General features: G+C 44.3%; 1 protein-coding gene across 21 annotated transcripts in view; it reads left to right on the forward strand.

The window, feature by feature from the left end:
• The window catches only part of RALGPS1 (Ral GEF with PH domain and SH3 binding motif 1), a 286,283-nt gene that overhangs the window by 51,038 nt on the left and 209,581 nt on the right, over nucleotides 1-25,664 (forward strand). For all 21 annotated transcript variants that reach the window (XR_003790635.1, XR_003790636.1, XR_003790637.1 and 18 more), the window contains one exon: nucleotides 6,623-6,673. Coding sequence is in view for 18 of the 21 variants with exons in the window: in XM_029201514.1 (XP_029057347.1) it covers nucleotides 6,623-6,673 (51 nt within the window). In the remaining 3 variants the exon portion in view is untranslated. The remainder of the gene's footprint in view (nucleotides 1-6,622; nucleotides 6,674-25,664) is intronic.

Here is a 25,664-nt window from a genome sequence, read left to right on the forward strand (position 1 = left end):
AACCCCGTGTGCCACAACTACTGAGCCTGCAATCTAGAGCCCGGCTCTAGAGCCCACGAGCCACAACAACTGAGCCCACGTGCCACAACTACTGAAGCCTGTGTGCCTAGAGCCTGTGCCTTGCAACAAAGAGAAGACACTGCAGTGAGAAGCCCATGCACCACAACGAAGAGTAACCCCCGCTTGCTACAACTAGAGAAAGCCTGCATGCAACAAGGAAGACCCAACGCAGCCATAAAAAAAGAAATAAATTGGGGGCTTCCCTGGTGGCACAGTGGTTGAGAGTCCGCCTGCCGATGCAGGGGACACGGGTTTGTGCCCCAGTCTGGGAAAATCCCACATGCCGCGGAGTAGCTAGGCCCGTGAGCCATGGCTACTGAGCCTGCACGTCCGGAGCCTGTGCTCCGCAACGGGAGAGGCCACAACAGTGAGAGGCCCATGTACCGCAAAAAAAAAAAAAAAAAAAAAAAAAAAAAGAAAGAAAGAAATTCATTTAAAAAAGTGACAAATATTAATGATAAGCAAAGAAGATCCAACATACAGATAATGTAAATCCCTGAAAGAGGAGAATAAAAGGCAAGGAAACTGAACAAATACTTAAACTATAATTTAAGAAGATGTTCACAAAATAAGAAAAGATTCAAACCTACATATTGAAAGAATATACTGTTACTCCATCTTGGCTGGAACCCCCCCCCCCCACCAAGTTCATAACTCAGTTGAGGAATTCTAGCATTCCAATGACAAGGAGGATGACCCAACTCTGAACTAGATTTCCCCCTTGTATGTGATATTCCATTGATCCAATAAATAAATCTTGGCACTCAATGCAAGTTCTTGGTCATGCTGGGGCAACCCAGAATGGTCAATACAAAGATATAGTCTTGGTAAACTACTTGGGTGATAAAATTATAGAGAAACTTGACAAAAGTCAAGATAGTGGTTACTTTTGACAGGAGGGAGGGACTTGTGATTGGGACAAGGCACATGGAGGAACTCCTTTTTTTTTCTTAATTGTGGTGAACTATATGTAACACAAAAATTACCATCTTAACCATTTAAAATGTACAGTTCAGTTGTGTTAAGTACATTCACACTACTGTGCAACCAGTCTTCAGAGCTGTTTTCATCTTGCAGACCCGAAACTCTGTGCCCATTAAACAACTCTCCATCCCCCCAGCCCCCACCATTTACTTTCTGTCTCTGTGAATCTGACTACTCCAGGTATCTCATATAAGTGGAACCATACAGTGTTTGTTTGTCTTTTTGTAACTGGCTTATTTCACTTGGCATAATGTCCTTGAGGTTCATCTATGTTGTTGCATGTGTCAGAATTTCCTTTCTTTTTAACGTCAAATAATACTCCATTGTGTGTATATACCACATTTCTGGGGTCCATTCTGCCATCGATTGGGGTGGCTGTTTCTTGACCTGGATGACGGTTATAAGGTGTTTGCCTTATAATTAAGTCATCAAACCATGCATTTGTTTAATGTGGTTTCCTGTTAATGTGTGTCATTTTATGGTCAAAAGGGTTAAGATCATTTCAAAGGTCCTTATAGTTTTAGTGGGGTGCTCTGCAGCTAGACCTCAGTCCTTCTCCCCAGTGGCTGGAAGCAGAGCACAAAGCAAAGCAGGAACTTGTCTTTGTCATCAGCAGATCATGGACATTCTTCTAGATCAATATATATAGATTTAATCCTCTATTTTTAATAGCTGCATAATATTCCAGAGTCTGCATGTACCATATTTTTTTTCAACAAGTTCCTTTTTTGATGGCCTTTTAGATTACTTCCAGATTTTTACTACTACAAATAATTGTTCAGTAAACATCTATATGCGTCTCTGTATCTAAATGTAGATCTCTCTCTCTCTATTCTTATATACCAGTGCTTTTCTTTCTGTACGAATTGGTATTGCTGTGTCAATAGTATGCTCATTTCAATTTTTAGGAGATAATATCTAAACGTAGTGCCTGATCCTGGATGAAGAAAAGCTTGCTGTAAAAGACAGTATTGGGATAATTAGCAAATTTTGAATGTGGACTGTATATTAGATAATACGGTTGTACCAATGATAAATTTCCTAAGTATAATAATTTTATCATTATGTAAGAGGATCATCTTGTTCTTGGGAAATAAAATGCTGAAGGATTAAGAGGTGAAGAGTCATAATATCTGTATTTTACTCTCAAATGGTTCAGAAAAAATGTGTGTGTGTGTATATAATTTTATAGATATATATGTGTATAATTATATACATAAAAATAAAGCAAATGAGGCCAAATGTTAATAATGAAGCTAGGTGAAAGGTTATAGAGTTTATCATATTATTCTCGCAAATTTTTTGTAAGTTTGACATTAAAAAATAAAATGTTAAGAACTTTTTTTTTATGGGTTACTGCCAGATTACTTTCCAAAAAGAACTGAGCAACTCATAGTCCCATTAGTTGTGATGGCACTGATGGACCACAAATGGTGTCTTCCTCTTTAATTTGTATTTCCTCGACTATGATTCTAAAATTGTCAGAAACAGCAGCTCTGGGAGTAGAAGCAGGAATGTATCTTTGGAGCTGATTACTTTTTGTTCCGTGAGCCCTCCTGGGGCTCATTTGGATTGATCTAAATGCAAATTGAAAGATATCTTCTATTATAAGACATACCACTGATTTGCCAACAGCTTTCTTTGTTTATTTGGACTCGGGGAGAGCCTTATACTATAAGGTTGCGGCTGGGAAGAGGGGATTTAGTCAGCCACTGTTAGAGGGAAAAGCACTACATTGAACATATGCAAAAACCAGTTTGTTTTCTTTTTGGCTAATTTGCTGTCATTTATCCACATAAAGCCACCTCCTCTTTTTCTGTAGGGCTGTATTGTGACGTGATCCACTAGGTCTCTCCATTCTGAAAGCTTCATCTCTACAGAAACGTTCTGTAATATGTGGAGATTGGCCATTTCCTTAAAAATCATGGATTTGTAGGGGGCCCTGGGCTAGGAGGGAGGAGGTGGGAGAAGGGGTTAGGGTGAAGGAAGGCATTGCCAGGTGACTAGCTTAATTGGATAGCCCGTATTAAGGCTTTATTTTCGAAAATAAAGAGAAGCCATAAGAGACTTGTTCCTGAGTGTCCTCATCACAGGCACGTGCCCTCACCACGGCAGGAACCACGAGGGCCTCATTGTCTTGTGTTTCTGTTGAGGCTGTGCCACACCCCTAGGAGCCTGGGAGCCAGCTGTGAAAAGGGGCAGGACCTGACCTCGCCCTCCGGTCCCCACTCCTACCCACATCCTCCCTTTTGGTAAAACTGCCTGCCTCCAACTTCTGGAGAAGGATTGCTCATCAGCAACCTTTTCTACGTGTGTTTGGCTTTGTAGTAAAATGACATGAAATTTATAATCTGATGATTTTACCTACCTGTCTATGGATTCTTACTCTGGACACTGCATCTTTTTCGGCCAGAATCGAGAAGATAGAAATAGGAGAGATTCTTCTGAAAACCCTCTGATTGTGTGTATGGGACCAACCATTCTATTTTCAGTCTCGTGTCCTCTGTTGTGGTCTGTCTTGAATAAAATACCTGAACACATTTTCTGATTTATGGTCTGAGTGGGAATCAGAATATTTGAAACTCGGACCATCCAAAAAACTATGAAATGTAAAGTCACTATTTTAGGGCTTCCCTGGTGGCACAGTGGTTGAGAGTCCGCCTGCCAATGCAGGGGACACGGGTTTGTGCCCCGGTCCGGGAGGATCCTACATGCCGCGGAGCGGCTGGGCCCGTGAGCCATGGCTCCTGAGCCTGTGCTCCGCAACGGGAGAGGCCACAACAGTAGGAAGCCCGTGTACCGCAAAAAAAAAAAAAAAATAAATAAATAAAGTCACTATTTTAATACATCATTTGGAAATTCAGGAGCAAACCCTAGAACTGATGGCAGGATGGAAAGGAAGTTTTCTCATTTTCATATTAGCAGACTTTTGGTTCTTTTCCTAAGGGACATTACAAGCATCCTGCTGGTTCTTCCGGATTGGGAGTTAACTTGAACTGCGGGAGAGATTTCCAAGGCCCTGTGAGCTCTCAGCTGAAATCTCCTGTTTTCACAAGGCCTTTCTCTTCCCCAGGATGGCAGAATTAATCCACGTGTGAGGAGCACTTCGCTAACAATCTCCATGGGTCTGGCAGGAGAAATGCCAGTCTATTTGCACTGCCTGGGAGGGAGCTTAGGGCCCTGTAGCTCTGGGCCAGACACACAAGCCCGCGGGCTTCAGCACATAGTAACCACTCACGTTGTGCTGACATCCAGGGCCTGCTTGCCACAGGAGGGTGGACCCAGAGGTGGAAGAGCTCAGACTCCCTGGTGCCATCCCCGTCTCTGCTGAGCTTCCATTAGTGGAGGCATTTCACCTCAGTGCCCATGATGAGCACCAGCCCCTTGGAGGGATGAAGCCGCCTCCTTATTTCTGTCTCCTCCTCAGCCCTGGAGATGGTATGCTTTGGCCTGCATCCTGTGTTTCCCAGAAATCCAGTGATCTTGGACCACCTTTAAATTGTGCCAAGAGGTGACCACAATTCTGCACCTAAGCCCTGGATTGTGGTTACAGCTGACATGCCATGTGTGTTGCCATTTTTCTCCAATGTATTCTTGACACGAGATTTTTTCTCATGACAGTATTTGCTGACTTGATGTAACAGCCTCCTTTAAGTGTTTTTTTTTTTTTTTTTTTTGTGGTACGTGGGCCTCTCACTGTTGTGGCCTCTCCCATTGCGGAGCACAGGCTCCGGACGCGCAGGCTTAGCGGCCATGGCTTACGGGCCCAGCCGCTCCGTGGCATGTGGGATCTTCCCGGACCAGGGCACGAACCCGTGTCCCCTGCATCGGCAGGCAGACTCCCAACCACTGCACCACCAGGGAAGCCCTCCTTTAAGTATTTTTTAGAGCAACTTTGAAGAACGGATGTTCAAACAAATTAATGGTCCCTTATTTCCTAGCTCATGTATTGGGCAGGAACCATAAGTTCATATGCCAATACATAAGCCCATCTATGTGACTCCTCTTTTGCCAAAAAAATTATGATATGTAAACATGTATATGATCTTTGTGAAAATGCAAGACAAGAGGTACAGAATGCCTGGCACCTGTATGTGTACGCACACATATATGTACACATATACATATATAGAGAGGGCATCTATTAGGTGCCAGGCATTCTGTACCTCTTGCCTTGAATTCTCACAACGATCCTATTAGATAGGGATTATTGTCACCATATTCTAGATGTGGCAGCTGAAACTGGGGGAGGTTAAAGTCATGTATCAAAGAGAATATTGCTATTAAGTTATGGTGTCCAGACGCACGCCCAAGCCCTGTGGATTCCAGAGCCCATGTCTGTTCAGTGCATCGTGTCCTCCCAGATGCCCTGTGTACAATGGACAGGTGTCTTCTCTCATTAGTGGGCACCCAGAAGCTCTCATCTCTCCTTTCCCTGGCCTGTCACAGAAGCATCTGTTAACTGGTTCCTGGCATCCCATGTGACATATGGAGATAGGTATAGGTCATGTGAAGTCAGCCCAGTCCATGCCTTGGCCTGCAGAGCTGTCAGCAATGACACTTTCTCTTACTGTCACCTGATGAGCTTCTAGCGATGGGAACAGATTTTTAACTGGATGTGTGTTTTCCCTATTGACAGAACTAGTGCTTCTTAAGCTAGCTGTGATAAAGGACCAGTTTTTTCCTTTCCCATCACTTAATGACTGATACTTTAAAAAAATACAATAAAAATGTCATGGGGATTGCTATAAAAGTTTCCAAATGCTTGCTCTCAAATTCCGTAATTATCTCATTGTGGGCTGGTGGAATAAACAGTTCATGGTCCAACACTGGTCTGTGGATGCATCTTGAATAGCACTTTACCATATAATTTAGAGGAGGCTTAGGCTTCAGAAGAAACGTACACTTTCTATAAGCCACAATTTAAAAAGAAAAAATTTTACAGTAATAGATAGTGTCTCTGTTTAGCATGCTAACTTATAATATGGTGTCTGCAACTTTTTAAAATTGTAAAAGTAATTCATACTTGAAACAAAAAGTCAAATAGAACGAAAATATCCAAACTTAAAATGTTCCCCTTACTTTCACTCCCACCCTCCAAACTACTATTATCAATTCTTTTTTTAAAATTAATTAATTAATTAATTATGGCTGCGCTGTGTCTTACTTAGTTGCGGCACGCGAGATCTTTTAGTTGCGGCATGTGGACTTCTTAGCTGCGGCATGCATGCGGGATCTAGTTCCCCGACCAGGGAGTGAACCCGGGCCCCCTGCATTGGGAATGTGGAGTCATACCCACTGGACCACCAGGGAAGTCCCTCAATTCTTAAATTGGAAGTTCATCTCATGTTCGAGGAGGAAGGGTGGATCAAGATTTATGAAGAGGGAAGGGATGGGCGAGGCATTTTCAAAATTTACCCAATTTTTTACTCTATCTTGATTTTTATTTCAAGGGGGAAAGTATGACTTCTGAGCGTCATACTTTATTACAACTTTATTACTCTGTATAGTTTCAAAGTCACATGACAGCTGTTTTTGGTTTCCAGTATTTTCTAACCCCGATTCTCTTTTGTTGCAGAGCCAGATCACATTAATGGACATACCCGTGTTTAAAGCCATCCAGCCGGAGGTCTGTACCTTGTTCTTTACACTGTGCTACTAATGCTGGGGCTGGGAGGGGAGGATTTAGTCGGCCATGTTAGACTGACTCAGTTTCCCGGTTTCTCTCTTGAAGTCTCTATAAAGTCACGTTATTGATTTAAGCCCCCATTAAAGAGAGCATCCAGGAGCTTTCCATTCTCAGAGGTGCTCACTCTTTGAGTCAGGTGTTTAGGTTCTCCAGAGGATGTCACTGCATTTGGCCCCCTCTGGCAGGGCTGTGGGCAGTCAGTGCCTACCGCCTTCACACCTGAGTCAGGCCTGGCCACACTGATTCCTTTGCCCAGGCCACCTCTTCTGGAGATGCTCACTGTTGAGACAGAGATGGGAGAGAACATCTCCTAGAGAGCCTTCTTTCTGTTGATACCAAATGATGGTGGTTGCCTTGTTTCTGATTTTGAAGCCAGTTGCCGCAGCAAAACACATACAAATTCATGTTAAAAGCATACATATATTTTTAGAAACAGCATATTCAATAAAGAGAAAAAAAGTTGATTTTAGTCTTCGAAAAAAAATCCCTGGAAATGTTTAGCAGTTGATAATGAGGCTTTACAGTTATTTTAGACAGGATTCTGGTTTTCTTATCAAGTAATAGAAATCCATTTCGAGTAGCTGAATAGGCAGAAGAAGAATTTGTTACAAGCATAAAGGGGGCACTTTCAGAACCTGTGGCATGGAGTTCAGGCAGCCTGAAGAGCCGAGCAGGACGCAAGCCCTCTCCCTGCTCCCTGCCTCTCCTCTGCTTTTCCCTCTCCTCTGCTTTCCCCTCTCCTCTCTCTCCTGCCCTCTGTCCTGTCTGCCCCTGTGGTCCAACCTGGCCTCCCCGAAGGGCCCATATTTACGTGATGCCGTGGAAGCCGCCTTCCACACCTGAACCAGCAAATCTTAGTCCAGCCCCGCTGAGACCCGTGTCCGGTGCTGGTTCAGAGACTCAGGTCAGGAGTAGGTGGTCAAGATGAGCGAGAACAGCTGAGAGGACCCAGCCTTGTGAGTGGGGTGCAGATTTCAACGAAGAGGGGTGTGGGTGGTGGATATGTCAAAACTATGGTGTGAATTCCAGAACACCACTCTTAACATGATGCCCTTCTTCTTACAGACTTTGAGAAGAATAGCATATTTTAATACAAAGCCAGACAAAGGATCCAGGCCTTCCTAGAGCTGGCATCCAACCCACCACACATCAGGGGGAAACTAGTATTGCTAGCTGCACTCAGCGTTTGTGTGAAGACGTGGCAGTGATTTGTATTTCGGTGTGTGTGTGTGTGTGTGTGTGTGTGTGTGTGTGTGTTGTATTCATTAGGTTTGGGGGGCAGAACTATGTTTGCTTTTTTGAACTGGCTGACTTCAGTCTTTTTCTATTTTCTTCTAATGTGGGATTACACATTCTTTCTAATTAAAAACAAAAACAAAAACAGAAGACAGCCCAACAAACTACATGTTGGAGCCTCTTGGGGAAGTAGTTGTGCGATGGTTGCCTTAGTTCTCAGCTGAACCCGGCTCTGCTTAGCTTTGATCTGGAGCAGTTTAGACGCTTGGATCTTTATTCTTTGTCCTGAGCATCAAGGAGGACAGCCCAGCCTGCTGTGAGCCCAGGGAGGCTGGGGTGGCTGTTCGGGCTGACTGTAGGAGGGAAGGGATGGGGAATTCTTCAGAGGCACAAGGAGGGGCAGACCGAGACTTTTCCCAGGGCACTGCAGTTTGGAAGGTGCCTCTTTCAGGGCATATCTCGTTTCAAGTTGTCACAAGACATTAAGGTGGAGATGTTTTGCTTTCAAGACCAGCTTGGAGCTGTGGTTCTCAATCGTGGCTGCACGTCAGAATCACCTGGGCAGCCTTGGAGACACGGGGTGCCTGGACTCCACCCTAGACCGTGGAATCTGAGTCTCTGGGTTAGAGTCTAGAACACAGTCAGCTGTGTTTTGTATAGAAGCTTACCAGGTGATTCTGCTGCAGAGTGAGGATTAAGAATGAACTGCTTCGAGGCATCTGGAGAGACCCTAAACTTTTATGTCTTAGATCTATGATATGTTAGCTAAAGACGGAAGAGTTTATTACTCATTGTCATTGTCAAAAGTGTGGTTAAAAGGAGCACCCTGGGAGCTGTCCCAGATTTCCTGCTCTTGTTATTGCTGTTAGCAGACTGAAAACTGCAACTTTTCCCCTTGATGATGTCTGCCACGTTATGGCTGGACCACCCCAGCGTCGGAAGCACATGTATAAGGGACACTTGTGTGTTTGATGTAGACGAGACTTTCCAGGAAGCAGAGGCCAGCATGTGAGAGCAAGATGGGCATTGTGAGTGGTCTGGAGTCCCAGAAGATCAGGAAACCTGCGCCTTTCAGCCCTGACTGTGCATCAGAATCACTTGAGGAGTTCCGTAAAAAAAAAAAAAGCCAGATGCCTAGGCTTTATCCTTGGAGATTCTGATTCCATAGGGTTAGAGTGGGGCTGGGAATCCATTTCAGTCAGTTGTAGTCACTATTCTTTTTGATGCATAAATTACCCTGCCTCTAACCAATGGGAGCCCTTTCATGTCATCTCCTGTATCCTTTTAACATGATCCCATTATTTTTTGATAGCTTCCTTGCTCTTTGATACAACAAGGTATGCTAATTTCCTGCTGAAGACCTGGAATCAGGCATTCCCTCAGGAGTCCTGGTTCCTTTTAGTGGAGGGTAGTATTTAGAAACCTGCAGTCTGGGTGAGAGGATGTTCATTGCTACTGGATTGCCACTGCTTTTAGGCCTTTTTGGTGGACGGGGCTAGGAAATATTTATTTTTTAAAAGGAAAAGTCATGAGTTCATGATTGGGTAGGTAGTATTATTTCTCCACAATCCTTCCTTCCCTCCTCATCCTTGTCATGACTCCCCTGCGGGTGGTGTATATTTCCTCACCCCATGGACTTTGTGCCTGGCCCGTGACTTGGGCACAAGTGATGGGATGCAAGTGGTGAGCTGAGCCAGTAAGAGGCAGGAAGCTTCACCAGCCATCTCGGAACCTCCACTCTCTGTGAGGGACCCATAGCTATTGTGCATTTAGCCCGAGTCCCCAAATGAGGACATTAAAGATGACCTGACCCCGACCCAAAGCCTGAATTCCAGCCTAACCTGGCACAGCCCAGCCAACCCAGCAAAGATTAGCTGAACTGCAGTCACTCGCCTGACCGATGAGCATGAAATAAACGTTGTCATTGTGAGCCTCTGAGATTTCAGGATTGTTCGTTATACCACTTTATCATGTGGAAACACGACCAGTACAACGTTCATCTTACATTCCAGGATTCAAATCTAACATTCCAGGATTGTTAACTTAATTCCCTTGGTTTTTATATGTTTTCTTTTACACTGACAATTCTGGTTTCTAACAACAATAAATAATGACTTTTTTGTATTACCCCATGATATATATGTATAATAGTTTTAAAATAACATCAGTATTACTATTAACCAGCAGACTACTAGTTAAATTTGAGCATTTCTTTGCAGTTCTGTTTGTCTTTAGTTTCTTTTCTTCTCTCCCTCCTACCACTTACACATGCAGGTGGGCCTCCCTCCTTGGCTTCTCCCAAAGGTCTTTGGAAGCACCAGGGCAGAGAAGGAGTTTATGCTCACTTGGTTCTGAAGGGCTGCATCCTGAGAGACCCTGTTGTAATCCCAGTGCCTGGAACACAGTAGATACTCAGTTAATATGTGTTGAATGAGTGAAGAGTGACTGAATGACTGAATGAGAGGAGAAGCACTGTAGCAGAACATTATCTGACCAAGTTTAGGCGCATTGCCAAGGAGGGCGTACCAAGTAAGGGGACGTGATTACCCGGTTGCCTGTTTTGCGGTGTAACCACTTCCCCCAAAGCAAGGGTTTTTTCTGGTGAGCTCAGTCTTTGAAGATTCAGATTTCCAACTGCTGTTGATAACTGAGGGTAGAACTGTGGCTTCTGCTCATTTCTGCAAGGGGGACTGCAAGAGCATCGGCCCAGGGCTTAGAGGAAGCCAGGCAGATGGTGAGTTGAGGACTGGCAGAGAGCAAGGAAAATGGAAGTTAGCAAATATGGAACCATAACTGCCCGGTTCCCCAGTGACTCCAACAAGTGACCAATTTTATCAAAAACTGGCGAGTTAAGGCAGATACAACTTTGTAGCATAATAGCTCACAGCTGTGTTTAACTTACTAGCTGTGGCCTAGAACCCTATCCCCACCGTGGTGGATTGGGTTGCATGGTGGGTTCCTGGCTGCCATGGCTCGGGGTGGGGGCTGCATTGTGAAGGAGGACTTTCTGAGGGGTCCTGGTGGCAGCAGCCTTGGGAGAGGGTACATTTTCAGGGTGGCAATTTTCCCCCCAGCCTTACCTACCAAATCTGTCTGTCATTATGCCCACCTCTCAGCCTGTGGAATTGAAGGCCCAACAGTTTCTCAGAGACCAGTTTGAACGTCGGAATTGTTTTTGTCATTAGTTTTAACGTGGAGCATCAAGGGGGAGCTGCTGTTCTTAGAATGTGCTGAAAATGTGCACGCTCTGTCCTTGACTCAGCCCACTTTCTATCCAAGCCCAGCTGCTAGGCCCACTGGTGCTGCCCGGCGTGCTGGAGAGCACGGGCTCAGTCTGGCAAGGCAGGGTGCGGTCCCAGCTTCACCCTTCCTAGCTTGGACTGTGGACAGGTTACTCATTCTCCCTCCTTATGCTTCAATTTTCTCAAGTGTAAAATGGGGGAACCATAGTTTTCACCTTACAATGGACGTGTAAGAACTCAGGGCAATGCCTGCGTATGCTAAGTTCCCAGTAACTTGTGGCTGTAATTTCTCACCGGTGCATATTTTGAACAGGTTCTGTGCATTTTTTAAATATTTATTTTTATTTATTTATTTGGTACACCGGTCTTAGTTGCAGCAGGCAGGCTCCGAATTTGTGGCATGCACACTCTCAATTGCGGCATGCGTGTGGGATCTAGTGCCCTGACCAGGGATGGAACCAGCCCTGCTGCATTTTTTAAAAATTAATTAATTATTTATTTATTTGGCTGCATTGGGTCTTCATTGCTGCATGCAGACTTTCTCTAATTGTGGCGAGCGGGGGCTACTCTTCATTGTGGTGCGTGGGCTTCTCATTGCAGTTGCTTTTCTTGTTGTGGAGCACGGGCTCTAGGTGCGTGGGCGTCAGTTGTTGTGGCATGTGGGCTCAGTAGTTGCGGTGTTTGGGCTCAATAGTTGTGGCTTGCGGGTTCTAGAGTGCAGACTCAGTAGTTGTGGTGCACGGGCTTAGTTGCTCCACGGCATGTGGGATCTTCCCAGACCAGGGATCGAATCCATGTCCTCTGCATTGGCAGGCGGATTCTTAACCACAGTGCCATGAGGGAAGTCTGGGTTCTGTGCATTTTGTTTTTGTTTTTTTGTGTGGTACGCGGGCTTCTCACTGTTGTGGCCTCTCCCGCTGCGGAGCATAGGCTCCGGACGCGCAGGCTCAGCGGCCATGGCTCACGGGCCCAGCTGCTCCGCGGCATGTGGGATCTTCCTGGACCGGGGCACGAACCCGTGTCCCCTGCATTGGCAGGCGGACTCCCAACCACTGCGCCACCAGGGAAGCCCAAGGGTTCTGTGCATTTTGGACATGAGATCATGCTCCAAAGAACATTCAGTGATGCCTGGGTGGGAGCCAGTGGCCCAGAGGAGGTGATGCTCTGAGTATCAGAGTGGTTAAGAGCACTGTACTTGGAATCCTTCAGACCCAAGTTCACACCCTAGTTCCGTGGATGGCAGGGAGGCTGTAGTCTAGATGGAGACTCACACCATGGTGACCTGGGGGCCATGCGAAGACTGCATGGGAAGACTCTCTCTGCCTTAGAGTCAGGACACTGGCACTGAGCCCTGAAGGCTGAAAGGGATCGTATCTGAGGGCTGATTCAAGGAATAGGATGGGAGTGGGAAGGGCATTTCAGGCAGAGTGAATAACTCACTTAAAAGGCAGATAGTATATTTACCAAAGTTTCACACTATTAGTGCCTGGCTTCTGGGGAGAAAAACCGGTGAGCCCATTGTTCTCTCGGTTCTGTGTTCCTCAAGGGCATGGCTTCCGCGGATGTGGGCGTGCTCACCAGAGGTCAGTGTGTCATTCTCTTGCTGACTGGCAGCTGGGGGTGTGCAGGGTCTCAGAGGCATGTGGATGGGTGTCCAGCAGGCCCGAGTGTGATGGAAACAAACTGCGGTGGGTACCAAACTCAGTGAGGTAGAAGGTGTCTCCATGTGCCTGTGTTTTCCAGTCTTGCTGTTCCTGCCGACATTGCTCCATCCCCGCTGCCAGATTTCTCAGTAGTCAGGCGGACCTTCACTCATTCACTTCTTCATCTGTCTGCTGTGCCACATGCTGGAGAGACAGAGGCAGAGGGTCATGGGCACCATCCAGTGAGAGTGAGGGGCGGACATGTAAACGGACAGTGGACAAGAGGCATTTGGGGCTGGCAGGGCCTCGAGGAGAGAGTGGCGGGTAGAGGGGTCAGGAGGCAGAGCTTTAGCTTGTTAACCTTGGGGGTTCATGGAGGGGTTTCAAAAGGGGAATGACATGGACAGATTTGTATTTTAGGATGTTCGTTCTAACTGCGGAGACAGAGCCCACTGCAGTCAGGGAGACCGGTTTGGGGAGTGTGCAGCCGTGGGTGGGAGGCAAGGGTGGTAGTGATGGTGGGGAGGGGCCTGGCCCTAAACTGAATAGGGGGCTGCTGTGAGGGCCGAGGCAAGAAGACACAGCAGACAGAGGGGTGCACTCTGCGTGTGGGGAGCAGAGGGAAGAGCAGAGGGCAGAGAAGGAGGCAAAGGAAATGGCCCTGGAGGCAGGAGGAGGCCCAGGGAGCCCAGTGTCCTGAAGTTGAGCAGGGTGGTGGGCAGCGTTTTGTCCAGGGGAGGGAGGCCAGGAGGTCCTGGAAGGAGAAGGATTTCAGAGTTCAGGGTCAGAGGTGGGGTCGCTCTGGCGACTGTGCTTGAAGGGGTGATGGCTGTGCTTGTGGGTAGCTGAGGTGCAGGGGGATGAAAGTCTTTCCAGGGGGAGGTTGAGGTGCATTGTGACCCAGAATTGAGAGGACACCACCCAGTGTACAGACCTCCCCGATGGCGGGAGAGGTGGGAGGAGGAAACTGTGAGCCAGAGCTGAAGGCGAGAGCATCCTGGGCACAGGAGCCGATGGCAACGTGGAGGGGAGATGGAAGGGCCCAGAAATGGTTCAGAAGAAAGCTGCAGGCCTAGACTGGAGCTTTGTGAGGGAAGGAACCAGAGTGTCACCAGCACCTGACACTTGGGTTTGAGGCACAGGCCAGGTGCTGAGTGTCAGTGGAAGGCAGGCAAGGGGTGTTCCAGTTGGGCATGCATCCTGGATCCTCCCCTCCTCCCTGCAGCCCTGGAGGGAGCCTGGGATTTAAAGGGGATATGTATATGTATAGCTGATTTGCTTTGTTATAAAGCAGAAACTAACACTCCATTGTAAAACAATTATACTCTCATAAAGGTGTTAAAAAAAAAAGCTACCTCAAAAATAAATAAATAAATAAAGGGCAGATCCGGTGAGAAGGAGGCGGTGGAAGCTCATTAAGAAATGTTTTGGGGAAATGGAGGCGGTATCCAGATAGAACGCTTGTCCCTGGGGGGCACTCACTCTAGAGAGATTTGTTTTCACCCTTCCCCAAATCAGGGCTTGAGTCCTTGGGGCCTGGCTGGACCCGCATCTGCTGGTCTGCCGAGGAATGGAAGACTCCCCACTGAAGTACACGGTTTCCTCTGGGCCACATGACACGTTGCAGTTCAGGAAAACACTGCCTGTGGGTTCAGGAACCTGACCCTCTGGCCTTTTGTCTGGATGCCATTTGCTTGCTCTGAAGAAGCGGGCATTCCAGAAAGCAGAGGTCAGTGTTGGATGTCGGACAAACCCTGTGTGTCTTTGCTGCTCCTTGGAATCACAGCGTTTGGCCCTGGGAGAGGGGAAGAACGTTGCCAGCAAGGCAGTTTTTTGTAAAGAGGAGATCGGTTTTGCTGACATCATTAAAACCCCTCTTTCAGGTCACATGCTGGGCCGTTTTCTCAGACCATTTCCCTCCACTGACCCAGCCTAGCCTAAGCCACTGCCATCTCCCCTCCGATCACATCTCCCCACGTTCAATCCCGGCCCCTCAACCTCCTCTCTGTATTCGGAGACATCTTTCTAAAGCCAGAATCCGACTGTCCCTGTCCTGCCTAGAACCCTCTGAGGTTCAGTGCTCCTAGGATGCCGACCTGCCTCTTTTACCCAGCCGGCCAGGCTCTGCATGATGGGTCAGCAGCCCACCGCTCCATGCTGCCCCGCAGCCTCCCTGGTCTCCCTGCCTTCCCCCGTGCTGTGCTCTCCACGTGGAATGCCCACCTCTTCCCCGTCACAGGCAATTCCTCCTCCTCTGTCAGGAGATGGAGTGAGCAGCTTAGATCTCAGGGTGCTGCAGGTTCCCCTCGGTTCCCTCTCACCTCACCATCTACCACTGCTCATGTACAGTGCTCTTCACCACTGTGCTGAAATGTCACGACTTTGGAAAGTCTGAACGATTAGTGTTTCAAGTCTGTCTCCCTCCTAGATTATAAACTCCATGGATGCAGGGATCATGCCAGTACCCCATATCCTGTGACCTAGCACAGTGCCTGATGTTATTTGTTGAATATATGTAGGATGTAGTAGTGATAGTAATAATAGTAAGGTCCCACTGAATACTCTTGACGTCTACGCTATCCTGCCTCTCTTTGTTAAAAAATCGGAATCAGGTAGTAGCGGGTGAGCCAGCTGCCCTCCAGTTGGGCCGAGGCCTGGGGAGGATGGCTCCAGCGTTTCAGTGTTGATGTTAGTTAGCAACAGAAGCCTGAGCAGCTGTCTTTCTCATCTGTTACTGCTCTGAGTTTGCATTTGTTATTTGCTTCTCATTTCCTAGTAATCACTCTATCCTTTGTAAGGATTTCTTGTCACAATGAAAACAAAGTGGGAATGGGCTTTCCCCCAGCTCCCTTCATGATGGAGACAGAGGTTGGAGTCCCTCTCTGGGCCCCAGAGAAAGACCTGCCTGAAGGGTGGGGAGAGCCGTCTGGGGCAGGAGTCGGGTCTGGCTGCAGACATAGGCCAGCAGCACATTTGATCCAATGAAACCAACACTGCAATTTCCAGACTCATTTTTTTTCCCTTCTTGAGTGTGGGTATGACATTAATGCTGGTTAGAAACCAAATTTCCCTTTAAATGAATTAATAACACAAAACAGAACATTTGGCGAACAGCTGTTTTCGTCCATGGGGACTTGCCTCCTGGTTGCGATTCTGTCTGCGAGAAAAACAGGGTTCACTTAGACTCTTGCTGCAGGAGCAACTGCCTGATTGCAGGCAGTTTGGTGGGATGGGAGGCTCACGCTTCGGAGGCAGGAAGATCTGCATTTGAAGCCTGGCTCCGCTGCTCTCCAGCTGTGTGATCATGGCAGGTTCATTTACCTCCCTGGGCCTCGTTTCCTTAATTGTAAAATGGAAATGATACCCGTCTCACAGTGCTGTGATGCTTCAAGGAGATCACATGGGCAGGCAGCCTGGTGCACAGCAGAAACTCAACAAGATATTTCTCCTCTTTTGAGAGAGGTCAGTGATGTAATAAGGAGAAAAGCAACAACAGGCTAATAAGTCAAGCTTAGAAGGGCCCTGGGCCCAGCAGTGTGTTGAAATCTCAGAGGAAGGACCTTTTGTCACTGCTGTTCCCTAACTCCAACCACAGTGGCATATTATGGGGTCAGTACTTGTCAGGAGTTGTTGGATGAATGAGAGGCAGGTAGAAGAGCATTTCTTTCTGGGCTCTGGAGTGAGAAGGACTAGGTTTGTATCTCTGGGACCGTGCTTAAGTCACTTAATCACTCCAAGGCTCAAGTCACATGTCTGCAAAATGGAGCTGATGATATGACTACCTCAAAGAGTTGGACATGAGGATGGAGTGAGATTTTTTCAGCTTTATTGAGGCATAATTGACATATAATAAATCATGCGTAAATAAAGCCAACAATTTGATGAGTTTGGATGTATGTATATACATGTGAAACCATCATCAAATCAAGATAATAAACATACCCATCACCCAGAAAGTTTCTTTGTGCTCCTTGCAGCCCCTCCCTCCTCTCCACTCCCACCGCTGTCTTCTTAAAATCAGGTAATATAAGTCCTTAAAATGTGTTCTTCTATTTCAAAATGGTTTTGGCTATTCTAGTCCTTTGCATTTCCATAGGAATTTTCAAATCAGCTTGTTAGGTTTTACAAAACTTGCTAGGCTATGATTGTGATTGGGTTGACTCCATAGATCAATCTGGGGAAAATTGGCGTCTTTACAATACTGCGTCCCTGGAACCATGAACATAGTATGCACATCCATGTATTTAGGTCTTCTTTAAGTTATTTTAGTAACACTATATACTTTTCAGTGTATAGGTCTTACACATCTTTTGTCAGATTTATTCCTAAGTGTTTCATTTTCCATGCTGCTGTAAATGTTATTTTATTTAAATTCCAATTGTTCATTACTAGTTTATAGAAATATGACTGATTTTTGTAAATTGACCTGTATCCTACAACTTTGCTAAACTCACTTATTCTAGGAGCTTTTTTTTGTAGATTCTATAGGATTTTCTACAAGATGATGATAGCTCTGTGAATAACAACAGTTTAATTTTTTTCTTTCTAAACTAGATGCTTTTATTTCTTTTCCTTGTCTTATTAACTGGCTATAATCTCTAGTACCATGTTGAGCAGAAGCGATGAGAGCAGATATCTTTGGCTTGTTTCTAGTCTTAGAGGAAAAGTGGCCTTTCATTTTTAAGTATGATATTAGCTGTAAGCTGTAGGTTTTTCATATGTGGCTTTTATCAGATTGAGGGTGTTCCCTCCTAATCCCAATTTGCTGAGAATTTTTGTCTGGAATGGATATTGGGTTTTATCAAATGTTTTTCCTACATCTATTGAGATAATCATATGTTGGTTTTTTTTTTTCAGTCTGTTGCTAAGGAGAATTACATGATGGATTTTTTGAATGCATTCCTGTGATAAACCCCACTTGGTCATGATGTAGAATCGTTTTTGTATATTGTTGGATTTGATTTGCTAAAATTTTGCTAAGAATTTTTGCATCTGTGTTCATGATGAGGAATACTGGTCTGTATTTTTCTTTCCTTGAAATGTCTTTTTCTGGTTTGAATATCAGTTTTTTAAATATCTGGTTTTAATATATTTCTGGTGTAATACTGACCTCATAAAACAAGTTAGGAAGCATTCTTTCCTTTTCAATTTTCCAGAAGAGTTTATTGGTAGAATTGGTATGATTTCTTTTGTAAATATTTGGTAGATTTCACCCGTAGAGCCACCTGGACCTGGAATTTTCTTTGTGGAAAGGTTTTTGTTTTTTCCTTTTAAATAGACTACTTTTAAGAGCAGTTTTAGCTCACAGCAAAACTGAGCAGAAATTAGAGAGTGTTCCCATATACTCCTTGTCCCCCCACCGACCCCCAACCGTTTTTTCCACTATCAACATCCCCATCAGAGTGGTACATTCGTTTCATTGATGAACCTACTTGACACATCATTATTACCCAACATCCATAGTTTACATTAGGGTTCACGCTTGGTGAACCCTTGTACATTTTACGGGTTTTGACAAATGCATAATGACATGTATCCACCATTATAGTATCATACAGAATAGTTTCCCTGCCCTAAAAATCCTTTCTCTATTCATCCCTCTCTCTCCCCCTTGGCAACCACTGGCCTTTTCAGTGTCTCCATAGCTTTGCCTTTTCCAGCCTGTCATAGAGTTGGAATCATACAGTTTTATGGCCTTCTTTCACTTAGTAATATGCATTTAAGGCTCTTCCATGTCTTTTCATGGCTTGATTAACATTTCATTTTAGCACTGAATAATATTCAATCGTCTGGATGTACCACAGTTTATCCATACACCTGTCTTACTGAGAGACATCTTGGTTGCTTCCAAGTTTTGGCAATTATGAATAAAGCTGCTATAAACATCCAAATGCAGTTTTTTTATGTGTAGGTATAAGTTTTCATCCCCTTTGGGTAAATACCATGGAGTGCAATTGCTAGATTATTGTGGAACGGTTTTTAACTATGAATTCAATTTCTCTAATAGATGTAGAGTATTCATGTGGTATATTTCTTTTTTTTAGTGAGCTTTGGTTGTGTTTTTCAATGAGTTTGTCTATTTTATCTAAGTTGTTAAATTTATTCCCATGAAGTTGTTCATAATATTCCCTTACCCTTTTAATATCTATAGGATCTGTAATCATTTCCACTTCCTCATTCCTGGTATTGATAATTTGTGTCTCCTTTCTTCTGATCAGTCTGGCTAAGGTTATCAATTTTATTGATATCAGAAAAACAGCATTTGCTTCCATTAGTTTTTTTCTATTGCTTTTATGTTTTGTAATTCATTGATTTCTGTTCATATTTTTTTAAAAAAACATTTCCTTTCTTCTGCTTATTTTGGGTTCAATTCACTCTTCTAGCTTCTTAAAGTGGAAGCTGAGGTCAATGATTTGAGACCTTTCTTCATTTCTAATGTAGGCATCTGGTGCTATAAATTTCTTTTTAAGCATTGCTTTAGCTTTATCCCACACATTTTGGTATTTTGGACTTCCACTTTCATTCAGTTCAAAATGTTTTCTAATTTTCCTTTTGATTTCTTTTTGATCCATGAATTATTAAAAATGTGTTACTTAGTTTCTAAGTATTTGGGGATTTTCTAGGTATTTTATGCTATTGATTTCTAATTCCATTGTGTTTAGAGAACATACTTTGTATGGTTTGAAATTATTTTAAATTTATTGAGATTTTATGTATGGCATAACTATGGTCAATCTTGATAAAGTTCTGAGTGAATTTGAAAAAAATGTGTATTCTGCAGTTTTTGCATAGAGCACTCTAATTGAGGTCAAGTGGGTTAATAGTATTATTGAAGTCATCTATATCCTAACCTAACTGATTTCCTACTTATTTGTTCTATTGATTATTGAGAGGAGAGTATTGAAATCTGCCATTATAATTGTAGATTTGTTGATTTCTCTTTAAATTCTATCAGTTTTTGCTTTATGCATTTTTAAATTCTAGTATTAGCTGCATAAACATTTACAATTAGGCCTTCCTATTGAATTTACCCTTCATCATTATGAAATGACCTACCTTATCCCTGGAACTATTCTTTGCCCTGAAATCTACTTTGTTTGATAATATAGCCGTCTTTCTTTTGATCAGTGTTAGCATGTGCCATGGTCTGAATGTACCTCCCAAACTCATATGTTGAAATCCAGACACCCACAGTGATGGGATTAGAACATGGGGCCTTTGGGTGGATCCCTCATTATTGGGATTAGTGCCGTTAAAAAGAGACCCCAGAGAGCTAGCTCATCCCTTCTACCATGTGAGGACACAGTGAAAAGATGAACCAAGAAGTGGGCCCTTACCAGACACTGAGTCTACCACCATATCCTGGACTTCCCAGTCTCCAGAACTGTGAGAAATAAATTTCTGTTGTTTATAAGCCACTCTATTTATGGTATTTTTGTTATAGCAGCCTGAACAGACTAAGAGAGCATGATATATATTTTTCATCCTGTTACTTTCAACCTATTTGTATCTTTATATTTAAAGTGGGTTTGTTGTCGGAAGCATATAGTTGAGTCCTGCTTTTTTTCCCAATCTGACCACCTCTGCCTTTTAATCGGGGTACTTAGACTATTTATATTAAATGTGATTACTGATTTGGTTGGATTTAAATCTATTCTTGTTCCCTCTTTCCTCTTCTTCTGACTTCTTTTTAAGTAATTGAGCATATTTCATGATTCCATTTAATCTCTTTTATTGGCTAACTAGGTATAATTTCTTTTAGTGGTTGGTTTAGAGTTTATAATATACATCTTTAACATATAACAGTTTACTTTCAAGTGATAATATACCATTTCATATTTAATATAAGAACTTTAGAAGAGTGTACTTCTATTTACCTCTCTCCCATTCTTTGTAGTATTGTCATACATTTTACTTCTACATATGTAATAATCTTCTCAAGACATTGTTCTTGTATTTGCATTAAATAATTATCTGTTAAAGTCCCTTATCTTTTAAAGAGATTTTTAAAAGTACGTATATTTGTAGTGAGGTGGATGGACCTACAGTCTGTCATACAGAGTGAAGTAAGTCAGAAAGAGAAAAATACCGTATGCTAACACATATATCTGGAATGTAAAAAAAGAAAAAAAAAAAGGTTATGAAGAACCTAGGGGCAGGACAGGAATAAAGACGCAGACATAGAGAATGGACTTGAGGACACAGGGAGGGGGAAGTGTAAGCTGGGACGAAGTGGGAGAGTGGCATGGACTTATATACGCTACCAAATGTAAAATAGATAGCTAGTGGGAAGCAGCTGCATAGCACAGGGAGATCAGCTCGGTGCTTTGTGACCACCTAGAGGGGTGGGATAGGGAGGGTGGGAGGGAGATGCAAGAGGGAGGAGATATGGGGATATATGTATATGTATAGCTGATTCACTTTGTTATAAAGCAGAAACTAACACACCATTATAAAGCAATTATACTCCAGTAAAGATGTAAAAAATATAATAAAAAATAAAAGTACATATAGTAAAGTGCACAAGTCTGAAGGTACAGCTCAATGCATTTTTACAAAGTAACAAACTATGTAGCTGCCACTGGATCAAGATACGAAACATACCAATACCCCAGAAGCCTACCTCATGCCCCTCCAAGCCATTAACTACCCCCAAGTGTGATTTATTCTAGCTTCTATCACTACTAGTAGTTTGTCTATTTTTGAATTTTATATAAGTGGAATCATATTGTATCAATATATACTTTGTATTGTTACTTAACATTATACGCGTGAGACTTATCGTGTTTGTGTGTGTAGCAGGAGCTTTATCCTTTTTCATTTCTGTATAGTATTCCACCCATTGTATGAGTAGACCTTATTTTATTTATTGTTTCCAATGTTGATGGATATTTTTGTTGCTTCCAGGTTGGGGCTATTGTAAATAACGCTGCCACAAACATCCTTGAACATGTCTGTTTTTGGACATAAACACCATCACTCTTGAATATAATTTCCAGGAATGGAATTACTTGGTCATAAGGAATGTGTATGTTCACTTACTAGTTACTGTCAAACAGTTTTCAAAAGTGTTGCACATTCCCATCACCAGTGTGGGAGAGTTCAGCTGTTCCGCACCTTTGCTGACACTTGATATTGTCAGAGGATGGAAAAACAACAGTGAACAGAGAGCTCCCCTCAGTGCATTATCCTTCTTTCTGGGGCCTTGGGCCTTCCTGGCTGCTTTGGTTGCTCTCTAAGATCTTTAAATAGCCAGGTTTTTGTTGTTGTTACTTTATCCAATTTTTATGGTTAATCTGATACTAGTTACTTTGTCATAAACAGAATCAAAAGCCTCTTTCTTTATTTTGAAAACTATCTTCTGCAGAAGAAAGTTATCTTTCTCAAATCATATTAAGGTATCATTCTACTCCAAAAGTGTGTATGTTGGCATGAGTTGCATACATCTGGGTAATGACAGTTATCATTGTCATTGTGTTATCTAATATTTTCCCTTTGAAAGGAATTTATGAGAGTGTACCTTACCTTTATGATTATGTACTTCTGTTTGTATTTGCAGTGATCCTAGCTTAAGTCAAAAAATGTCAAACAAAAAGAGTGCAATGAAGCTTACATAGTCTTTGGTCTTCCTTTCATAACCAGACATGGAGGCTGCAGTGATAGGACTCTTGTCAGTGATCACATGACACCTGCAAAGGGGAAGGAGTACCCACCTCCCAAAGATTCCTAGGGGAGGGGAGACCTTATTGGGAAGAAGAAGCCTTGGAAAGCCTTGGAAAGGCTGAACATTTTCCAAAGCTCGGATTCACCGCAACACAAAAGCCTTGTTTTGGAATACCCTTCAGAATTGCTTATTGCTTTGCCAAGCAAGAGAAGTCAGGAGGGAGCTTGGTGAAGCCACATAACCTGGACGTGGCTGAGCTGAGCTGTGGCTCGGAGCTGAGGAAGGAGATTAAAGCAGTTCTTGTATCAAATAATATCATTTCTAGAATAGCTGACCCATCTTCTGGTATTTTGAAATAGGTCACGGAAAGAGTCAGTAGTTGTGCCGATTCTTTTGAAATTCATCGCACAATCTGCTAATGATAGTCTCAGAGCAGCCAGCTCCTGTTGCTGCCGGTTACCTGCGTGTGGTCAGCATCCAGGAAGAATTCTTATATTGCAAACCTCTTTGAGAAACTTCCAAGTCTTCACGAATGGCAGGCAGTTTCCTTGCCAAACTACATTTTGACTGAAAGGAATGTCAAGGCTGTCTGTGCACGGATGAAGCATCTGCTTCGTCTGGCAGCACATCTGGTTTTGTAGCGTTGATGAAGCAAGAAGGCCCACCTGCCCCTGTGGCTGGGCCTTTCTGTGCCAGCGTGTGTAGATGTCAAAGGCTGCAGTGGTCCTGAAAGCCTGCTTTGAAAGCCTGCAGTCTCATAAGAGCTGGGGCCTGGGGTTACTGCCTTCCCAGGAGGTCTTGCTATGAAATGGAGCAGACCACAGAGCGGCTTCAACTACCCAGGAGTTCGCTGGCTCTCCGAAGGACGAGTCTTGAAGTACCTGACCAAACTTCAGACTGAAGTTCTACTTTTTTTTTCTTTGAAAGTAAAGGAAAACACACAAAACAGAGAAAGAGGGATTTATTCATGACTTGGCTTACTAGATATTTTTGGCCACGTGAATGAGGTAAACCTTTCATTTCACCATTATAGATGTTTCTGAAAAAACGGGCCATTTCGGCCACGCTTTCCTCTAGAAGAGGAGACTGTGCCGGACAAGTCTGTGAGCTTTCTACTGCTGGGAGAAATGTTTGTGCAGCCCGGGAGTGGCAGAGTCATGCTAAGTCCTCAGCAGCAGAAATCTGGAGATACCTAGAGCACTGTACTTCTCTTTGGAAGGAAAACACGCAGAGGGAGTCTGGATTCACAGTCCTTCCTTGGGGGCACCTCTTCAGTGAAGGAGACCTTGACATTGCTTTCCTCAGTGGGTTGAGAGAAAAGAAGGTGATGCAGCGTTGATTCAGTTGGCCAGCTCTTGGAGAACAGTGCTGGTCCTAGATATCCGATGCTGGCTGACTCTCATCAGTGGGCTTTGGGAGTGATGATCTGGTGCCACTGCCTTCCTCTGGGAGCCAGGGTTCAACGTCTGTTGGTAAACAAAAACGTCAAGTCGACTGAGCCTCAGGGTGTCACGTTGTCAAGGAGCGTTGTATATGTTGGATGTCGAGTGTTTCACAATTCCAACTTGGTGTTCAGTCATAATATCTATAGCTGTGTTTATTGGGTGCTTGCTGTGTGTCAGTCACTATTCTAATAATTTTACATGAATTGGACTACTGAATATTCACAACGATCATATATAAGGTAGGCACTTTTATTATCTTCATTTTCAAATGAGAGGCCAGAGAGGCTAATCGATCTGCCCATTGTTATAGGCTGGTCAGTTGTAGAGTCAAATTCGAACTCAGGTGGTCTGGCTCGAGGAGCCACACACTGACCCCTGGTAACTGCCTCTCTCGAGCTGGACTGCCGCAGGATCCACGGGACAGTCTTATCAGCACAGTTTGGATTTCTTTTAGTTCTTTTTAGGAAGTTGGTGTTAATTTTTTTTGCTTGAAAAAAAAAAGAGAAATAATTTCTGAAAAGATTTTTCATTTAAACTTAATGAAAAAATAAATAGTGTAAAAACTTTCACATAATTTTGTGACTCACATTTCACTGAGGAGGGAGCCCATAGCTTTCATTAGATTCCAGAGGGCCCTGAAACCCAAGCCTCGTGTGTCTTTGTCTCTCAAATGCTTGGTGCTGGGCACGTAGTATCTGTTCAGTAAATTGTCATTGACTCACTGACTGAAAACTTGCTGTGGTTAAAGGGTTGAGCCACCACCACCTGGATCACTCATTTTTTCAAGTCACTATACTTCCTGTGGGCTGATACAGGATTCCGCTCACTCGGTCAGCAGTTAGTTATTCGGCACCCACTCTAGCCAGGTTCCTCCTTAGGAGCCGGACACGCAAAGGTGAACAAGTTAGGCTCTTAGGTGCTATTCCTGCGAGTTGCTAATGGTCTAGGGAGGGAAGATGGGCAATTCAACAAGTGCCTCGATAAAGAACAGTCAGGGCTCCTGTCCGGAGCATTACTTGTGCCATAGGAGCCCTCGAAGGAGCATCCAGCTTGGCCTGGGGTCGTGTAGGGGATCAGGAAAGCTCGTCTGAACAAATGGTGTGTAAACCTGCACCTGAGGCGCGAGGTGGAGGTGGTCAGGTGCAGGGGAGGAGGAGGAATATTCCTGGCAGAGGGGGCAGCTTGGGCCGAGGCCTGAGGTGAGAGACCCAGACAGGGAGGACAGGGCGCTGAAAGAAATCTCCCGTGTGGCTGGGTCACGTGCAGATTCTGGGCACCTCGGTGGCTGATGGAGGACAAGCAGATGTTGGGGGGTGGGGTGGGCACTTGGGGAATTTGATTTTGTGGGTGTTGAATTTGAGGTGCCTGTGAGACACCCACAGGAGGTGCCTGGCGCCAGGAGCATGACAAGGCAATTAGATCACTTCACTTCTTCCTCAGAAGGTTTATTTATTTATTTATTTTTGGCTGAGTTGGGTCTTTGTTGCTGTGCACGGGCTTTCTCTGGTTCTGGCGAGCAGGGGCTACTCTTTGCTGCTGTGCGTGGGCTTCTCCTTGCAGTGGCTTCTCTTGTTGCAGAGCACGGGCTCTAGGCGCGTGGGCTTCAGTAGTTGCAGTCTGTGGGCTCAGTGGTCGCAGTGTGCGGGCTTTAGGGCGCATGGGCTTCAGTAGTTGTGGCTCGTGGGCCCAGTAGTTGTGGCT

The sequence above is a fragment of the Monodon monoceros genome, unplaced genomic scaffold (genome assembly GCF_005190385.1).
Source record: "Monodon monoceros isolate NGI ecotype Baffin Bay Population unplaced genomic scaffold, NGI_Narwhal_1 Super_Scaffold_5, whole genome shotgun sequence".
In the NCBI taxonomy this organism is placed as follows: Eukaryota; Metazoa; Chordata; class Mammalia; order Artiodactyla; family Monodontidae; genus Monodon; species Monodon monoceros.